The 15444-nt window shown below is 30.8% G+C and overlaps 1 protein-coding gene across 15 annotated transcripts in view; it reads left to right on the top strand.

Moving 5' to 3' along the window:
- Positions 1 to 15444, top strand: part of LOC122713965 (histone-lysine N-methyltransferase 2C-like) — a 30535-nt gene that overhangs the window by 10820 nt on the left and 4271 nt on the right. For 10 of the 15 annotated variants that reach the window (XM_043934839.1, XM_043934844.1, XM_043934850.1 and 7 more), the window contains 12 exons: positions 47 to 731; positions 804 to 974; positions 2285 to 2494; positions 2559 to 2840; positions 4011 to 4556; positions 4653 to 4822; positions 5488 to 5640; positions 6609 to 6999; positions 7106 to 7293; positions 7389 to 13872; positions 14234 to 14674; positions 15127 to 15403. In XM_043934839.1, coding sequence (XP_043790774.1) covers positions 47 to 731; positions 804 to 974; positions 2285 to 2494; positions 2559 to 2840; positions 4011 to 4556; positions 4653 to 4822; positions 5488 to 5640; positions 6609 to 6999; positions 7106 to 7293; positions 7389 to 13872; positions 14234 to 14674; positions 15127 to 15403 — 9998 coding nt within the window. The remainder of the gene's footprint in view (positions 1 to 46; positions 732 to 803; positions 975 to 2284; positions 2495 to 2558; positions 2841 to 4010; positions 4557 to 4652; positions 4823 to 5487; positions 5641 to 6608; positions 7000 to 7105; positions 7294 to 7388; positions 13873 to 14233; positions 14675 to 15126; positions 15404 to 15444) is intronic. The other 5 variants (XM_043934846.1, XM_043934847.1, XM_043934842.1 and 2 more) reach the window with 5 other exon arrangements.

The raw sequence follows: 15444 nt of genomic DNA on the forward strand, positions 1-15444 counted from the left end.
TTGCAATGATCGAAATATATTTTTATAAATATTATTTATTTTATAGGATGGAAATCATATGGGACCATTAGCTTCACCGTCTCCAGGATCACGCAATACATTTGCCGCTCCTTCCATAAAAGTTACACGAGGTTTAGCACCTCAAAGTCCTCATCAGAGTATACCACGTTTACCCACTCAATCTTGTACAACAATGACACGTCCAGTTGGAAATGTTGTTAGACCAGGAATGCCAAATAATTTTACACAACCACCCTCTCCGTTTTCTCCGCAAGCGCCACAGTCTCCTCATGATTTTCCACAATCTCCAGCTTCATCACAACCTCAAGATCATTTTCAACGTTTTGATAATACTGAAGCTTATTCTCAAGCTTCTCAAACTCCTAGGTCACAAATTAGTGGTACATCATCATACTCCACTTCTCCAAGAAGCGATGTCTTTTCTCAACCACCAGGTACACCACGGCCTATGTTTAATGCTCCTACTACTCGTCCTTCTACTCATGTATATGCACCATCTCGTACACCTGATCCATACAGTAGCCAGCCTCCCACACCTTCTCCTGCTCCAAATTATTCCTCACCAAGGCCAGAATCTCGACAAGATTCACAACAACCTGAAGTGTTCAATCAACAATCAGAAGTGATTAATAATAGACAGTTACGTGATCTTTTGCAAAGACAACAATTTAATAAAAAAATGGAACCTGTGAGCACTACATGGAATCAAGGTATATTATATAGCAGAGATTATGTCATTTTATTAAATCATACATTTCAAGTAAGTTTGTATCAATTTCTAGATAGTCAAAATAATACGGAAAGCAATCAACAATTTGATACAGGTCATGTACAACTTCCACAACAAGCGGCAACTAGTACTAGTGAAGGTACTTTCAGGCATCCTTTACCTCCTGGTATTGTTAGAGCTAGGATGCCTATTCAACCAAATGTTTTAATAAGAAATCAAATTGGTAATATTCTATATTTATTTTTTCTTATTATTATATCATGTCATGTCCAAATTAATCATTTTTTTCCTTGTTTTGGATTTTGTTCAAATTGAAATATAATATATGATATAATATGATATGATATATAAAGATATAATATGAGATATAATATTCTCATAAAATTAGAGGGATATGAGTCATTATTGATTTTATATTTGTTTAAAAATTATAGGCCTTTAAATTTTGCATAGATTTGAATGTTTATCTTGAAAATATTTATCAGATTTATTTCATTTTTTCTTTTCATTTTGGAAAAAATGGAAAAATTTTTAAAATATATTTTTTTTGAATCAAAAAATTATTTTTTTAATATCAAAAATTATAAATTTTTATTTTTCAATTTTCAGTTTGAGATTGTGTTTTTAAAAAATTGAAAAAGATACTTCAAAGTGTTTTCTATGAATTAGTTGAATCTTATTTTGATTTGAATCAATTAATAAACGAAAATTAATTGACAATTAATTTTAAATAAATTGAAAAATAGTGATGTTGCTCCATTTTAGGTAAATAGATCATTACTTTGGTCACAACAATCGATTGATCATATCATTACTATCTTATATCTGCTCTTTTAGAAATGATGATTATGAAATCAAATAGTTTTATTAACATCTCAATAATATTCATCTATTTTTTTATTATTATTATCTCATAATTTATAGTAATTACTATTTCATTAATAATTTGTAAAAATTTATAAACAATTTTTAATCCATCTTGTATAAATTTAGAAAAATGTTATATTCAAAATTTTTTATACCATTGTAAATATTTAAAATTATTTTTTTTTTTCTAAAATAAAACTTAGATTTAAGTTTATATACAAGATATACTTAAGATATTTATTAATATAATACTTTCTCAATGAAACTGTTGCAAATTACATATATATTATTATATTATATATCTATATATATTATTATATATATAATTATATATATCATATATCATGATTTTGATGCCGTTGACTTTTTTTTTTACAACATTATACAATAAAAGATCATGTATTGGAATCACAAATTCTGTGAAAAACTTTCAAATGTATATATATATATATATGTGTATATATACATTTTTAAATAAATACGAAATGAGAAAAATGATGATTTATATCTTTTTAATCTTATATGAATTATATTATATTTCAATTTGAACAAAACTCAAGACATCAATGAAAAAAGTGATCAATTTGGTAAAAAATGATCTTCACAATTACAATATTATAAAGTACTTGCTATTTCATTTCACAATTTTACTTAACATATGTTTAGGAATAAATTCAAGACATCCTGTGGCAGGAAATATAGATGCCAGAATACAAAATATAGATCCACGAACTAGAATGCTTTTGCAAAGACCACAAGTAACTGCAACCATACCTCAACATTTTCAAGGAAACCAGACTTTACAAACACGTATGCCAGCTGTAAGAAATTCTATTACAGAACCTTATGATGTCTTACAACAACAAAGATTTCCAGGTATATGAAATTTGAAATTATATGATATTGTTCTTATATACTTTAACAAATATTTTATTTATAGATCCTAATCAAGGACAAAATATAACTCAACGTATAGTACGAACACCTCAAGATAACTTAAATCAGGGAATTAGAATGTTAAATCAAGGAGTTGGTATAAGAGCTCCTTTGATACCAACAACGGTTAATGAAGCCACTGTTAGTCCTTCTGAATCATCAGAAATCCCTGATAATGTTACTGCAGAACTTGAAAAGTTAGAGCAAGAAGGAGCACCAATGGTTGAGGTCGAGGGCGTAAGTGCAATATTGGGAGACTTAGGAGATGATGATGATGAACTGCTTGGTAAGTAATATGTAATAATTTGTAATTTGTTTTATTTTTAATTATATAGAATATTTATAGTAATAGTAATCACGATTTTTAATCAAAATACAATTTAAAATTAATTTTTTTGTTTATTTTAAAGTTAATTAGTTTCATTAAATAAAAATTAATCAATTTCCAATAAATTACAATAATAAATATTAATATTTTTAAAAATCTCTCTTTTTTTTCAATAAAAAATCATCTTAATGTTTTTAAATAGTATTATGTAATTTTTGATATTCATTTTAATTTGAATTATATTTAATGTCAAGATAAATGAAATGATCTGTACAATTAATTCATATGACAATTAATTCATAAATCTGAATTGATTTTATTTTAATATTTTTAATATTATTAATTTATTGATTTATTATTACATTACATATTTATTATAATATATTAATTTTATTGGGAATATTATTAATATATAAAAAGTTTGATACAGTTTTATGTTTAGCTTATAATGCATGTGCCATTAATGAATTTTTAAAAATTTTTTTATTTGATATTTAATGTCTAGAAACAAAAATCTAATAATTACTACTATCTATCTAATGTCTAGAAACAAAAATCTAATAATTACTAAATTTATAATAAATTTTTTTTTTATATTTTATTAAGAAAATTAACATGGGAAGTTATTTTAATACATAAATTAAATATGAATATAATTTATTGATGTTTTCACTCTGATGTAAATAATGAATATATTGACTAGATTCAAATTCTTGTATATTATAATTATTATTATTATTATATTGTATACAAGTCATAAATTAATATAATTTAATAGTTTTAAAATTTTATTTTTATAAGTTAATATTTTTATATAATTATTCCAGATTTCTAAATTCAAAGTAATTTCAAAATAATGTAAAAAATAATGTAAAATAAAAATAATTCATAATGTAAAAAATCTTGAGATGAATTATAAAGCTATGAAGACAAAAATATATAGTGTTTCAAAATCATTAAAATAATTTTAATTTGAATTTTTTTAAAAAATTTTATTTTTGTAACTTTTTGCAAAATTGAATTTTTGTTTAAAATATTTCTTCACTAAATTAACGAAAAAATAATTACAATAAATATTCCTTATATACCAAAATTGAACATAAATTTTAATTCTTCATTTTGTTACAGCTGAAATGGGAGCAGATTTTAATATTTTGGAATATGCAGATCCCGAATTAGACAACATTACTGGTGGTGAGAAAACAAATATACTTGATTTAGATTTAGAACAAGTTGAAGTAGAGACAAAGGATGAAAAACAAAAGAAGGAGGTTAAGGATGAAGAACGAAAATCGACAGAATTAAATGTAACGAATGCGGTGCACACTGACATAAGTGACACGTGTACGACAACTACAGTACAAACACCAACAGAGACATCTAATGCTCCAACACAAGCACAAACAGTAACACCTATTACTGCAACATCACAAACATCACAACAGTCATCTACGATTATGCCTCAATCACATGCTCAAGCAGTTGTTGTACAACAACAAATGCATCAGCATGTGCAGCAAGCTGCAGCAATGGGTAGGCCAATGCCTCCAGGAACTCGCTTGCTTTCGCCTGATGGAGCAGTTGGTGTTGTTACATCAACTAACACTGTTACAGTCAGTTATCCATCTACATTTCCTGGACATGCTCAGAGAATACCACAAACACATATCCAAGGTATGTATATTAAAATATATTCACAATCGCATAATTCTATAACACTCTAAATAACTTATCTTAAATACTGTTTCTAACTTAAATTTATTATTACAGTATCACAGCAACAACGTCTTGGTATGAGAGTAACAGGTGTACCAAATGTTGCTGGTAGAGTGGTTGCTGTAAATCATATGATTGGCCCTCGAATGCCTCTTGCACCACCACCTCCACCACCACCGCCTCCATATCCTGGACCACCACCCCCTTATCCTGGACCAATACAGGTTTGTATATGTTAGACATATTCTTGATGTTCTAATGTTTTTGCATCGCTTTAATCTTGCGTATTTTTTATGCAATTATATCTAATAACACTTTCTTCTAACCACAAAAATACTAAATATCTCGCAATCAATAATGATCGCTTTTCAAAAAATATAACACAAATTACAAAATCAATCTTTGATTTTATAATAAAAATTAAATATCATAATCTTAATTTATTATATATTAGATTAATTTATTATTTACAATTATTTTTATGATTTTTATACAATATATATTTTTTTATGTGTATATATATATATATATATATATATATATTCTTCTATGTGTATATATATATATATATATTCTTTGATACATTTATTAATATACTATATAATTCAATATAAATTGATATACAGTTACGCGGATATTGTATTTTTAATGTCAAATAATTATTTTTAATTTTGTAATTTTATAGTATCTTGAATTTTATCATAAGTGTATAATATAAAGTATCAAATTTTATTAAGTATAATAACAAATAAGAATAGGAAATCTCAAATTTGTTATGAATGTAGGATGTAGGCAAGTAATTTAATATAAAAGTATATAAAAGTATTGGCTGGTAAAATGATGTTTTCGCCTGGGTGTTTGCAATGCATTGGTGTTGGTGCATGTCTAGATGGGGCTGTGTCCAGGTGGGCGGGGTATGACGCGGCCCCCAATCCATATAGGGCACCCAGTACCGGTGGCGGGTCCACCAATGGTCCCTGTGGTACATACTGGTACGCCCGCAATGACACCTCACCCTCACCGAAGACCCTTGCTTCTGCAGGTGAGCAAGACTTGGGGACTTTTCAGCATTCAATATAATATCACCTGCAATGATATTAAAATTCAAAAATTTTACTATATAAATTATTTTTAGTATTTTTGCACCATTTTTATTTTGTTGCTGATAAAAATAATATTATTTTTCAAACAATAAACATCAAATCATATTAATATCTAAAATAAATTTTTGTTATATATAATATTGAAAGTTAAAATGGAAATTTTTTTATTATTAATACTATTTTTCTATTTTATTTTTTGATGTAGATATTAATATTTTAAAAATATATATCTTTTATAATCTACATATTTATTAAAAATATTTCTTTCTACATTACTTTTAATAAAATTATAATATAATTATTCTTATTATTTAATTTTTATTATTAAATAATTTATTAATAATATTTTGTTCTTTATATATTGTATTAATAATAATAATAATATAAATCTATATCACACTAGAAATAAAATAAATTTAAAAAATAAAGAATGTTTTCAAATAATTTTTGTTTCCAAAATAAAAATTATAATGGATTTTTTATACAATTATTATATAATATATATTGTTAATAAAAAATGTTGCATTTTTATGTGTGCATGTGTGTTTTAAATAGAAAATATTAGGCTTCAAAGATTGTGTATTAATTTGCTTCATTATAGTTACAAATTTATGTTCATATTTTATATAAACATCATTTTATCTAAATAATATTTATGTTAATAATTGTTAGGAATAAAATATTTGCATGTTTGTATTATTTTTTTCATTTATTGGGATAATTAGTGTGTCTTGTTTCAATATGTAATTAATGATAAAATAATGATAATGATAAAATATAAAATATTATGATATAGAAATTTAGTACATATATAATTATATATCACTTTTTAATCTTTTCATTGAAACACATAAATTTTTCCATAATATTTCATAAATTGGTTGGAGATTTGTTAAGCTGTCAGTAGTGGTGTTTACAGGAACAACCATTATTGTTGGAAGAATTATTGGAGCAAGAAAAACGAGAACAAGAAAAGCAGCAGCAACAGCAGCAGCAGCAACAACAACAACAACAACAACAACAACAACAACAAAGTGATACTACAACTCCCGGAGGATCCCTTCTAAGTGACAGTGAGTTTGAACAATTTAATGCAGATGTTTTGGGTTCTGCACCCCTTGCTTCTCCTCCACAAGGAATTACATCAGTACCTGGAGGAGTTCCTGTAATTAGGCCATCTTGTACATCAAGCCCACCATCCGCTCCAGGTACCAATTGGCAGCAAGCAATACCGGATGCGACGAAACTAACAACTCAGGTGCCTAGACAACCAATTGCAACTCAGACACCACCAGAACGTTAGTATTGTGAACATTTTATATGAAATATATTATACACATAATGTGATAATGAATAAAATATAAAATTAAAATAATATAAAATCAAAATAAAATTTTTTTATAGCAAGGGTTGCCACATTTAATATCTCCCAGATTCCTGCTCCGCCTACACCTCCGGAAAATATTGTGAATGAACAGGATCGCCAGATACAACTGCAGTACGAGCAATGGTTAAATCATCAGCATCAAGTGTTGACACAACAGTTGAAGTATTACGAAACTGAGGTACAAAAGCTGCGTAAAATACGAAAAGTAAGGATAGAATGTTTTTATGTTGCGGCGTTTTCGTTTTTCTGGCATTTTAAACCATACAGGCATATTACAGTTAAATTATTCTGATTTTACAGTCTCTCAATAGCAAACAACGACAATTACGAAAATCCGGCAACGAATTGGCAGAAAATGATGCGGCTGAATTACAACGTATTTCCAGTGAGCAAGCAATATTGCAAAAACAGCTAGATGCAAGTCGCAAACAAACTCGTCAACATGGCATGCTAATACAGGAATATCAAAGTAAACAGCAACAAAGACAACCTCAACAACAAAGCAGCGAACCATGTTCACCACTGATGTCGCCTTCTCAACATTCACCGATGCATAGTCCTGCTGCACTTGTTTCACAAAGTCCAGGCCCTGGAAACGTTCCAACAAATATAATACAACATTCACCGGCAACTCCTATCATTCAACATAGTCCTAATACACCTTTATTACAACACAGTCCTGGTAATCCGCAATCAGGAAATCCAGGGACAATATCACCTCATAACATGCAACAGTCACCAAGAATTGGCACTCCACATTCACAGAACGAAGAAAGTCCTTTTAGTCCTGGTGCTATGCCCTCACCAGGAATATGTGGTCCTTCAGCTGCTCGAATGACGTCTCCACAGCATCGTGCGATTATTAGTGGAAGACTTGCAACTAGTCCAGGTGCTTTTACTCCGGATACGCGAAATACACAACAAATTATCGGAGATCAAGGAGTTAGAGTCCATAGTCTCACTCAACGTTTTGTCCGTCCACCTGCTGTAGTAGAACCTGGACAAAGGCCCAAAATGCAGTTACAAGGAGGGATCGTATACGGACAACGTTCCCCTCTTGGGAGTCCACAACCTAATCAACAGTCATTAATGAATCAACAGCATCAACAGATGCTTCAGAGACAACAGATCTCACATCAAATTCAACAACAGCACGATACTACAATTCTTCAAGATGGACAAAATGCAATGACTCAACGTACGTTGCAAATGGCACAACAAAGACAACAATTGCTACAACAACAACAGCAACAGCAACAAATAGTTCAACAACAGAGACAACAATTTTTACAAATGCAACAACAGCAACAGCAGCAGCAACAACAGCAACAACTTATGCAAAAACCTCCAAGTTCTCCAATGGTAGTTCAACCTGCCAATTCTCCAAGTCCGCAACTTCATCAACAAATGCAACAGAATTATGGACAACCTCCAAGTTCTCCTATGCCTCGTAGTCCTATGGTTCAACAAACCATGGGATCACCTATGTTGCAACAACAATTAAATCAAACTTCGCAACCTCCCAGTCCTATGAATACTAGAATTCATCCTCATCCACCGAATTCACCAATGATATCACAATATCAACCACCAAGTCCGATGTCACGTAATCATCCTTCGACATCTCCTATGCTTCAACATCAATTAAACAACGCACATCATCCTCCAACGTCACAACCACCTAGCTCTCCTATGCCACGTAGCCCAATGGTTGGAGGTTCGCCTATGCAAATGCAAAGAAGACAATCTACTGGAAATAGTCCAGCAATGCCAGATCGACCACAAAGTGTAGAAAATCCAGGAACACCAAGAACACCACATACCCCTCATACGCCACATGCGTCACATGGTTCTTATACAAATCAAACTTCAAATAATCATGCAGTACCAAATGATCAACAGCAACAATTGCAACAATCACATCAACATCAACAACAGTCTATTACACAGGAACAGCCAACTGCAACAGATCACACAAATAGAGGTGGAGGAAATCCTCATAATCCACTAAATCCATTGCCCTTTGGGCGATTTGGGTATATTAAGCTTGGATTAAGAGGCGGTTCTCCTATGTGGTCTACAAAAGCAGAGACCAGCAAAGGAAAAACTTCTGAATCGCATCTTTTAAACATAGATGAAAAACCAAACACATCTGTAGTTGTTCATAGAAAAACTGGCATACCGCAGTCAAAAATTAATTCTTTAGTATGTGCAGATTATAATGATTTTGATGATGACTCACATACGCCACCTCAAACTCCACCAACAAGTTTAGAAATCAAACAAACCACTTCATTATCTGATAATGGGCCTTTAACATTGGGTAGTCCTAGTAATAAAATGGAACCCATACCTGATACTACTGATTATGACGATGATAAAACTATTGTAAATACAGAGGTGACTCTAAGTTCGACAGCTCAACGAGATAGTGATGATATTACTGTTATAGACCAGTTTGGAGATTCCGAATTGGTCGATGTGATATCAGGAACATTGGAAAGTGACATGCAAGAGGAGTATGTGCTTTTCGAGCCTGGAATGGTCGTAGATTTATCAGCAGATAGTAATGATTCGCTTTGTCATGCATTGGTTAATGAAAGTAGTCAAGGACACGACTTAGTGCAAATATTACAAATAGAAAATCCTGAATCTCAGACGGATGAACCAATATTAAGTGATGAAGATTTAGTGCCCTCCCATACAAGAAATAAAAAAGGTTTAAGATTAGACATAGTAAGGACATTACAATCAGGAAAAAGACTCGTAGCTGTTACAGATACTCCGGAATCGCCTGATCAAGAAGAACTTCGCGTAAATCCATCACCTGGATCTTATATGGATCAATCACCTGAGCAAGATCTCATGGTGTCTTTTGTTAGTGCATCTGAAGTAGTAATTATTGATCCTAGTACAAAATCACCTGAAGATAATTTATCCAAAGAATCATGCACAGAAGAAGTAGAAAAAACAGATATGATTAATGTTTCCGAATCATCAAAAGAAAATACTGTCACGGAAAATGCTAGTGAAGATCAATCAAAATCACAAAAAGAATTGAAGTCAAATAGGAGTCCTACATCATTTTTGTTCTCAGATAAAGTTCTTTATAATCAAATTTCATCATCAAATATTCATCATGCTAACATTAATGTATCATCTACATGTAGGTCTACAGTTTCTTTGTCATCCTGTGCAAATACAACTATTAATACTAATAATACAAATGCTATTGCTACTTCTACTAGTGTATTGATAGTGACTGATACAACTATTAAATCAACTCCAATTTTTACAACTTTAAGCATAACGAAAGAAACGGTATCTTCTTCTTTTAATAATCAAAAACAACTACCATCAACAATGGCAAGTATAGTGGCTGATGCCAAAATTGCTGCTAAACTCAGTCAAACAGCTTTGGAGAACATTATAGTTAGTTCACAGCAAAGTATTACAAAGATAGAATCATTATCCAAAATTACTTCATCAAATACAGAAATTTCTAAACCTCAAGTTACAATTTCAGAAAAAATCATAACATCAGTATCTAATTTACAGAATGAATTCACTAGTTTTGTACAAAGTACTGCTACAAGTACAATGGAAATATTAAATAATCCTACAAAATTAATATTAAGTGTGCAACCAACATCTGTCACATTATCAACACCCAAAATGTCCATACTTGATCTTCCTAAAAAGGAAAGTGAAAATAATTCTGTTACAATAACAAAAGAAAATCAATTAGAAATTTTAAATAAAAATGTGAAAATTAAAAATGAAAAAGATGAACCTGACCATTCAGCAAAAAATTCAGAGGAATCAAATGTAAATACTTTAAATGTCAATGTAACTACAAGTATAGCTGTGAATCAAGAATTAACTTCATCTGATGATAAGAAGAATGATCCTTTGAATACTACTGATGAATTAGAAAGTATGCTTGAAGCAATCCACAATCCTGCTGAAAACACTATAAATAGAGAGAATTCTCATTCAGAAAATAAGACAGATACTGCTTCTTCATTGAAGAGGATATTTCCAGTTACAGATGATTTATCATTAGTAAATATTTTAGAAAATGATTCGGAATCAATTGAAAATGAAAATAAAGAAGAAAATGTAACTTCTGAACCTCAAAGAATGAATATTAAATCAAAAGAAATTGAAACTAACATTGTAGAAAATACTAATTTAAATACTTCTCAAAAAGAAAAAAAACACAATGAATTATGTACAGAAATTGAAACTAGTAAATCTTATATACAGCATTGTCTCAATGAAGAAAAGAGTATACTGGAAGAATCATCTGATGATATATTAGATATGTTACATAATATCATATCCTCTAAGCCAGAAATGGCTAACAGTGAAATGCTTCAAGAAGACAGATCCAGAAAATCAAGTATGATGTATGAATTACCAACACCTTTAGATACTTTGCCTCTAAATATTCTTCAAGATTCTTTAATGGATCTAGATCAAGAACACTCAGATAATGAACATCTCTTATCAAATGAAAAAGAACCAAAAATACGATCAGCCAATTCACCTTCTGTAGAATCTGCCCCTAAGAAAAGCTCGCCAATTCCACATCAAAGTACTCCTTTAGTAGTGAGTACTATAGCACAGTTGCAGAAATGTACGACTACAGTGCCTCATCTCTCTCCTCTATCAAAACCGACAGAATTAACGTCCAATGTTGCAAATGTATCACATCAGTTGAGAACATTACTTTCTTCTTTACAAACAAATCATTCAAACTGTACAACTATAAATCAAACCGCCATCGTCACTATGGTGTCCTCAGCGATCTCAGGATCAAAAGTAGGGAACATACTGTCTACAACCAGTACATCCTCACCAAACTCTGTAAATAATATTCATAATAGTACAAACGTACGACTGCAGACTTCTATTACCACGTCTCATTCTACAATTACAAGTAAACCTGAATTAGAAAATACGACAACCAGTTATATCCCACATACGAAAGAAAGTACAAATTCTACAGTAAGCGTTGTTTCTACTTTAACTAAGGTTACACCTTCGGAATCATTTTTACGAGTCACTTCTAGCGGAGTACAGTCGCAAGCTAATAGTAGTAGTCTGTCCCTACAAACATCATCTGTGATCACTCCCAGGCCACCAACAAATTCAGGTATCTCGATTACGTCAAATGCAATGCTAAATGCAATGTTGTCTGGTACAAATTCGGCAAAATCTTCAATTGCTGGTCTTCGAACGAATACTGCTCCTACACAAGCTGGTAACTTATTGAGTTCAGTAGTAGCAACTTCTGTACAACGTACACAAAGTTTACAAGCTATTCTACAAGTAAGTTCAAGCTGTTCTTCGGCACCTTCTCGTATGGTTGTAAACTCCACATCGACAACAGCCACAACATCCATGCAATGTGTCAAAACCATTGTACCTCCAATAGTGACTGCAAGCACTAACAGCATTAGTATTACTACTAGCATACTTCAGTCTACTTTGTCTCAAACACCAACTCTTTTGCATTCTCAGCTTTCTGGTCAAGGTCAATATAAATCAACCAGTCATTTGCCACTAGACAATAAAAGTGTTGATCTTGAGAGACTGGCACAAAGCACACCATCTAAAAAGGAGTCAGAAGAATCTAACTGCAAATCTCAATCAGTGCTGGAAAAATCATCAACAACTAGATCTGAATTGGAAATGAATAAAAATTCTACTCATAGAATGGAGGAATCGCAAAATGTATTGTTGAAACAATTGCTCCAAAATACTGCATGTGCAACAACTACATTGTGCTCCAGTTCTTCACAAGGTCCTAGTTTGCCATTAGTACCATCCTTAGAAGCACAATTAGCAAGACCAGTACCTCCCACTCCTTTCTCTGTTTTACCACCTTTATTGAATGAAGTACCAACACCTAAAACTACTAGTAATAAGCAAGTTTTAAACAGAGAGACATCATTCTTATCTCAATCAGTAATACCTTTGAAAGTGCAAAGTCCACCAACCAAAGAAGAACCACCGAAACCACCACCGCCATTAACAACTTCTGCACCAGTTTTATCTCAGCAACTTATGGCTGATTCGTTTCCAAAACAACAAATAACTACACAATCTACGAAAACCACTCTTGTTTTAACTCAAACAAATCAACAGCCAACGATAACAATGACCAAGCAAATTCCGCTTACGACAAAAACTTTAGAAACTACAACTTCTATAAAACAAGAATCAACTACTATTAATCAGTCACCTGCGAAGTCTGTGAGTGATGCCGTTATTAGTAATACTGTTCCAATCCAAAAACAATGTGTATCAACTCCTATAACTGTGTCACGAGTAGTATCACAAACAAAACCAGTAATTACAACTGTGACAAGTAAAAGTATTCAATCCACAACACAAGTATCTAGTACTATTCAAGTGACACAACAATCATTAACGACTATTACAACCGTGCAGCCACCATCATCACAACAAACGCAAGCACAGACTCAACCTCAAATACCAGTTACCCCAAAATCCATTATCTCGACTCAGCAACAACCCCCTCATGTAAACACAATACCGCCATCAGTGCCTCATACGGTGTCTCACACAGTGGGTCACCAAGCCCAGGCGTCACAGGGTGCAAATGCACAACACACAGTGCCTTTAGTGGAAGTCAAAAAGGAAGTACTTGATGAAGTTCTATCTAGTGGTACACCTACCCAATTAACCGATACCAAAGACTTTGTTACTGCCAAAGAGGAGCTTATTGATGGATCGATTGATGATAAAACTGGTATGTAATATATAAATATATAAATATTACATAAATAAAATAATTTAAATATAAATTAAAAATTTTAAACTTATGCATTATATTATAATATTCATATTATATGTAAATATAGATGTTGATTATTATTAATATATACTTATCTTTATAAATTATATGTAATATAATATATAAATTTCATGAATTTAATTCTTTATTTCTGATAATATTATTTAATAATTTTCTATATAAGATATATCTAAAAATAAAAATTTATTTAACTAAGAATAATAAATTTGTTAGAATAATAAATATAATGTATTATTACTTGTATAAAAATAAGAATATAGTTTGCTTAAGTGCATATATAATTTTATCTTTGTAGATCTCAAGAAAATGAAAAGGCGACAGTATCAACAGAAACGGAAGCAAAGCCAGGGAAAGGACGCGACGGCAGCAACTCAAAAAAAGCGTGCTAGGAAAGTATCCCGTTTAGACGAGGATTATGACACGTTCATTGACAATTTAATGGCACAATTACGACAGCTTCAACCAATGGCAGTATTAGAACCACTTCTAGGTAGAAATTATGGCGTTTGTCCTATCTTTGGCTCGGGAGACCTGTCGAAAATCAGTAGTCAGAAGGATTATAATACCAGGACAGGTGATTTAATCGGTTCATATGGATCTGCTACATTACCAGGTGTATCTGATCATTATAATACTCAACCGTTTGGTGAATTGGAACCTTTACCACCTCAACAACCCGCTTCTACTCAAAGAGGATTTTATGATCAAGAATTTCCACCTCTTAAATTGGACGATTGTAAGTATTTCTATAAAAATGAAAGAAAGAAATGGATTTGGAAAATGCTTTAATATATTAAATATTGAAATAAACTCTATTTAAAAACTGTTAATAATAATAATATTTTCTTTATGATCCTATAAAATTAACATATAAAATTAATTGTAAATATTACATTTTAATGAAGTAAATAAATAGTATAAGAAATAGTATAAAGAAAAAATTTTTTGCAATTTCACATAATATTTCATATTGTTGCCGATTGTTTAATACAAAAAAATTATTGTAACTCATAGTTAGTGAATTTTAATATAAAAATTATTAATATTTAATATAATGGTTTTTAATATGCTTAAAACAAACGAAAACAAATGTGTGATTTGAGTCCATTTTTTCTTCAGTTTCTATTATAATTTATTTTATTTCTTGTAGATAGAAATCTAATAATAATATAAATATTAAATTTTTAGCCGACGATAAAAAAGAGAATTCCTTATCAATGAATCGCGATGTGGATTCCCCTGATACAATAGTCAGTTCATCTTCACCAGAATGCGTTATTCCAGAATTTATACATCGATTTCCTGGTTTAAGATTGATAGAAGAAGAATCGGATGAGGAATCAGATTGGTTGAAAAGAGTATCACCTGTAATACCTTTAATATCACCGATACCAATTAGATTAAAACCAACTTATATCGGTAAAGATATCGCCAAACAGGATAAAGAGAATTTAGGAATACCACGGTATGAAACAAAATTTTTTTTTCATATTCATATATATATAT

This window comes from Apis laboriosa, unplaced genomic scaffold (assembly GCF_014066325.1).
Source record: "Apis laboriosa isolate Shangri-la unplaced genomic scaffold, ASM1406632v1 scaffold26_cov146, whole genome shotgun sequence".
Classification (NCBI taxonomy): Eukaryota; Metazoa; Arthropoda; class Insecta; order Hymenoptera; family Apidae; genus Apis; species Apis laboriosa.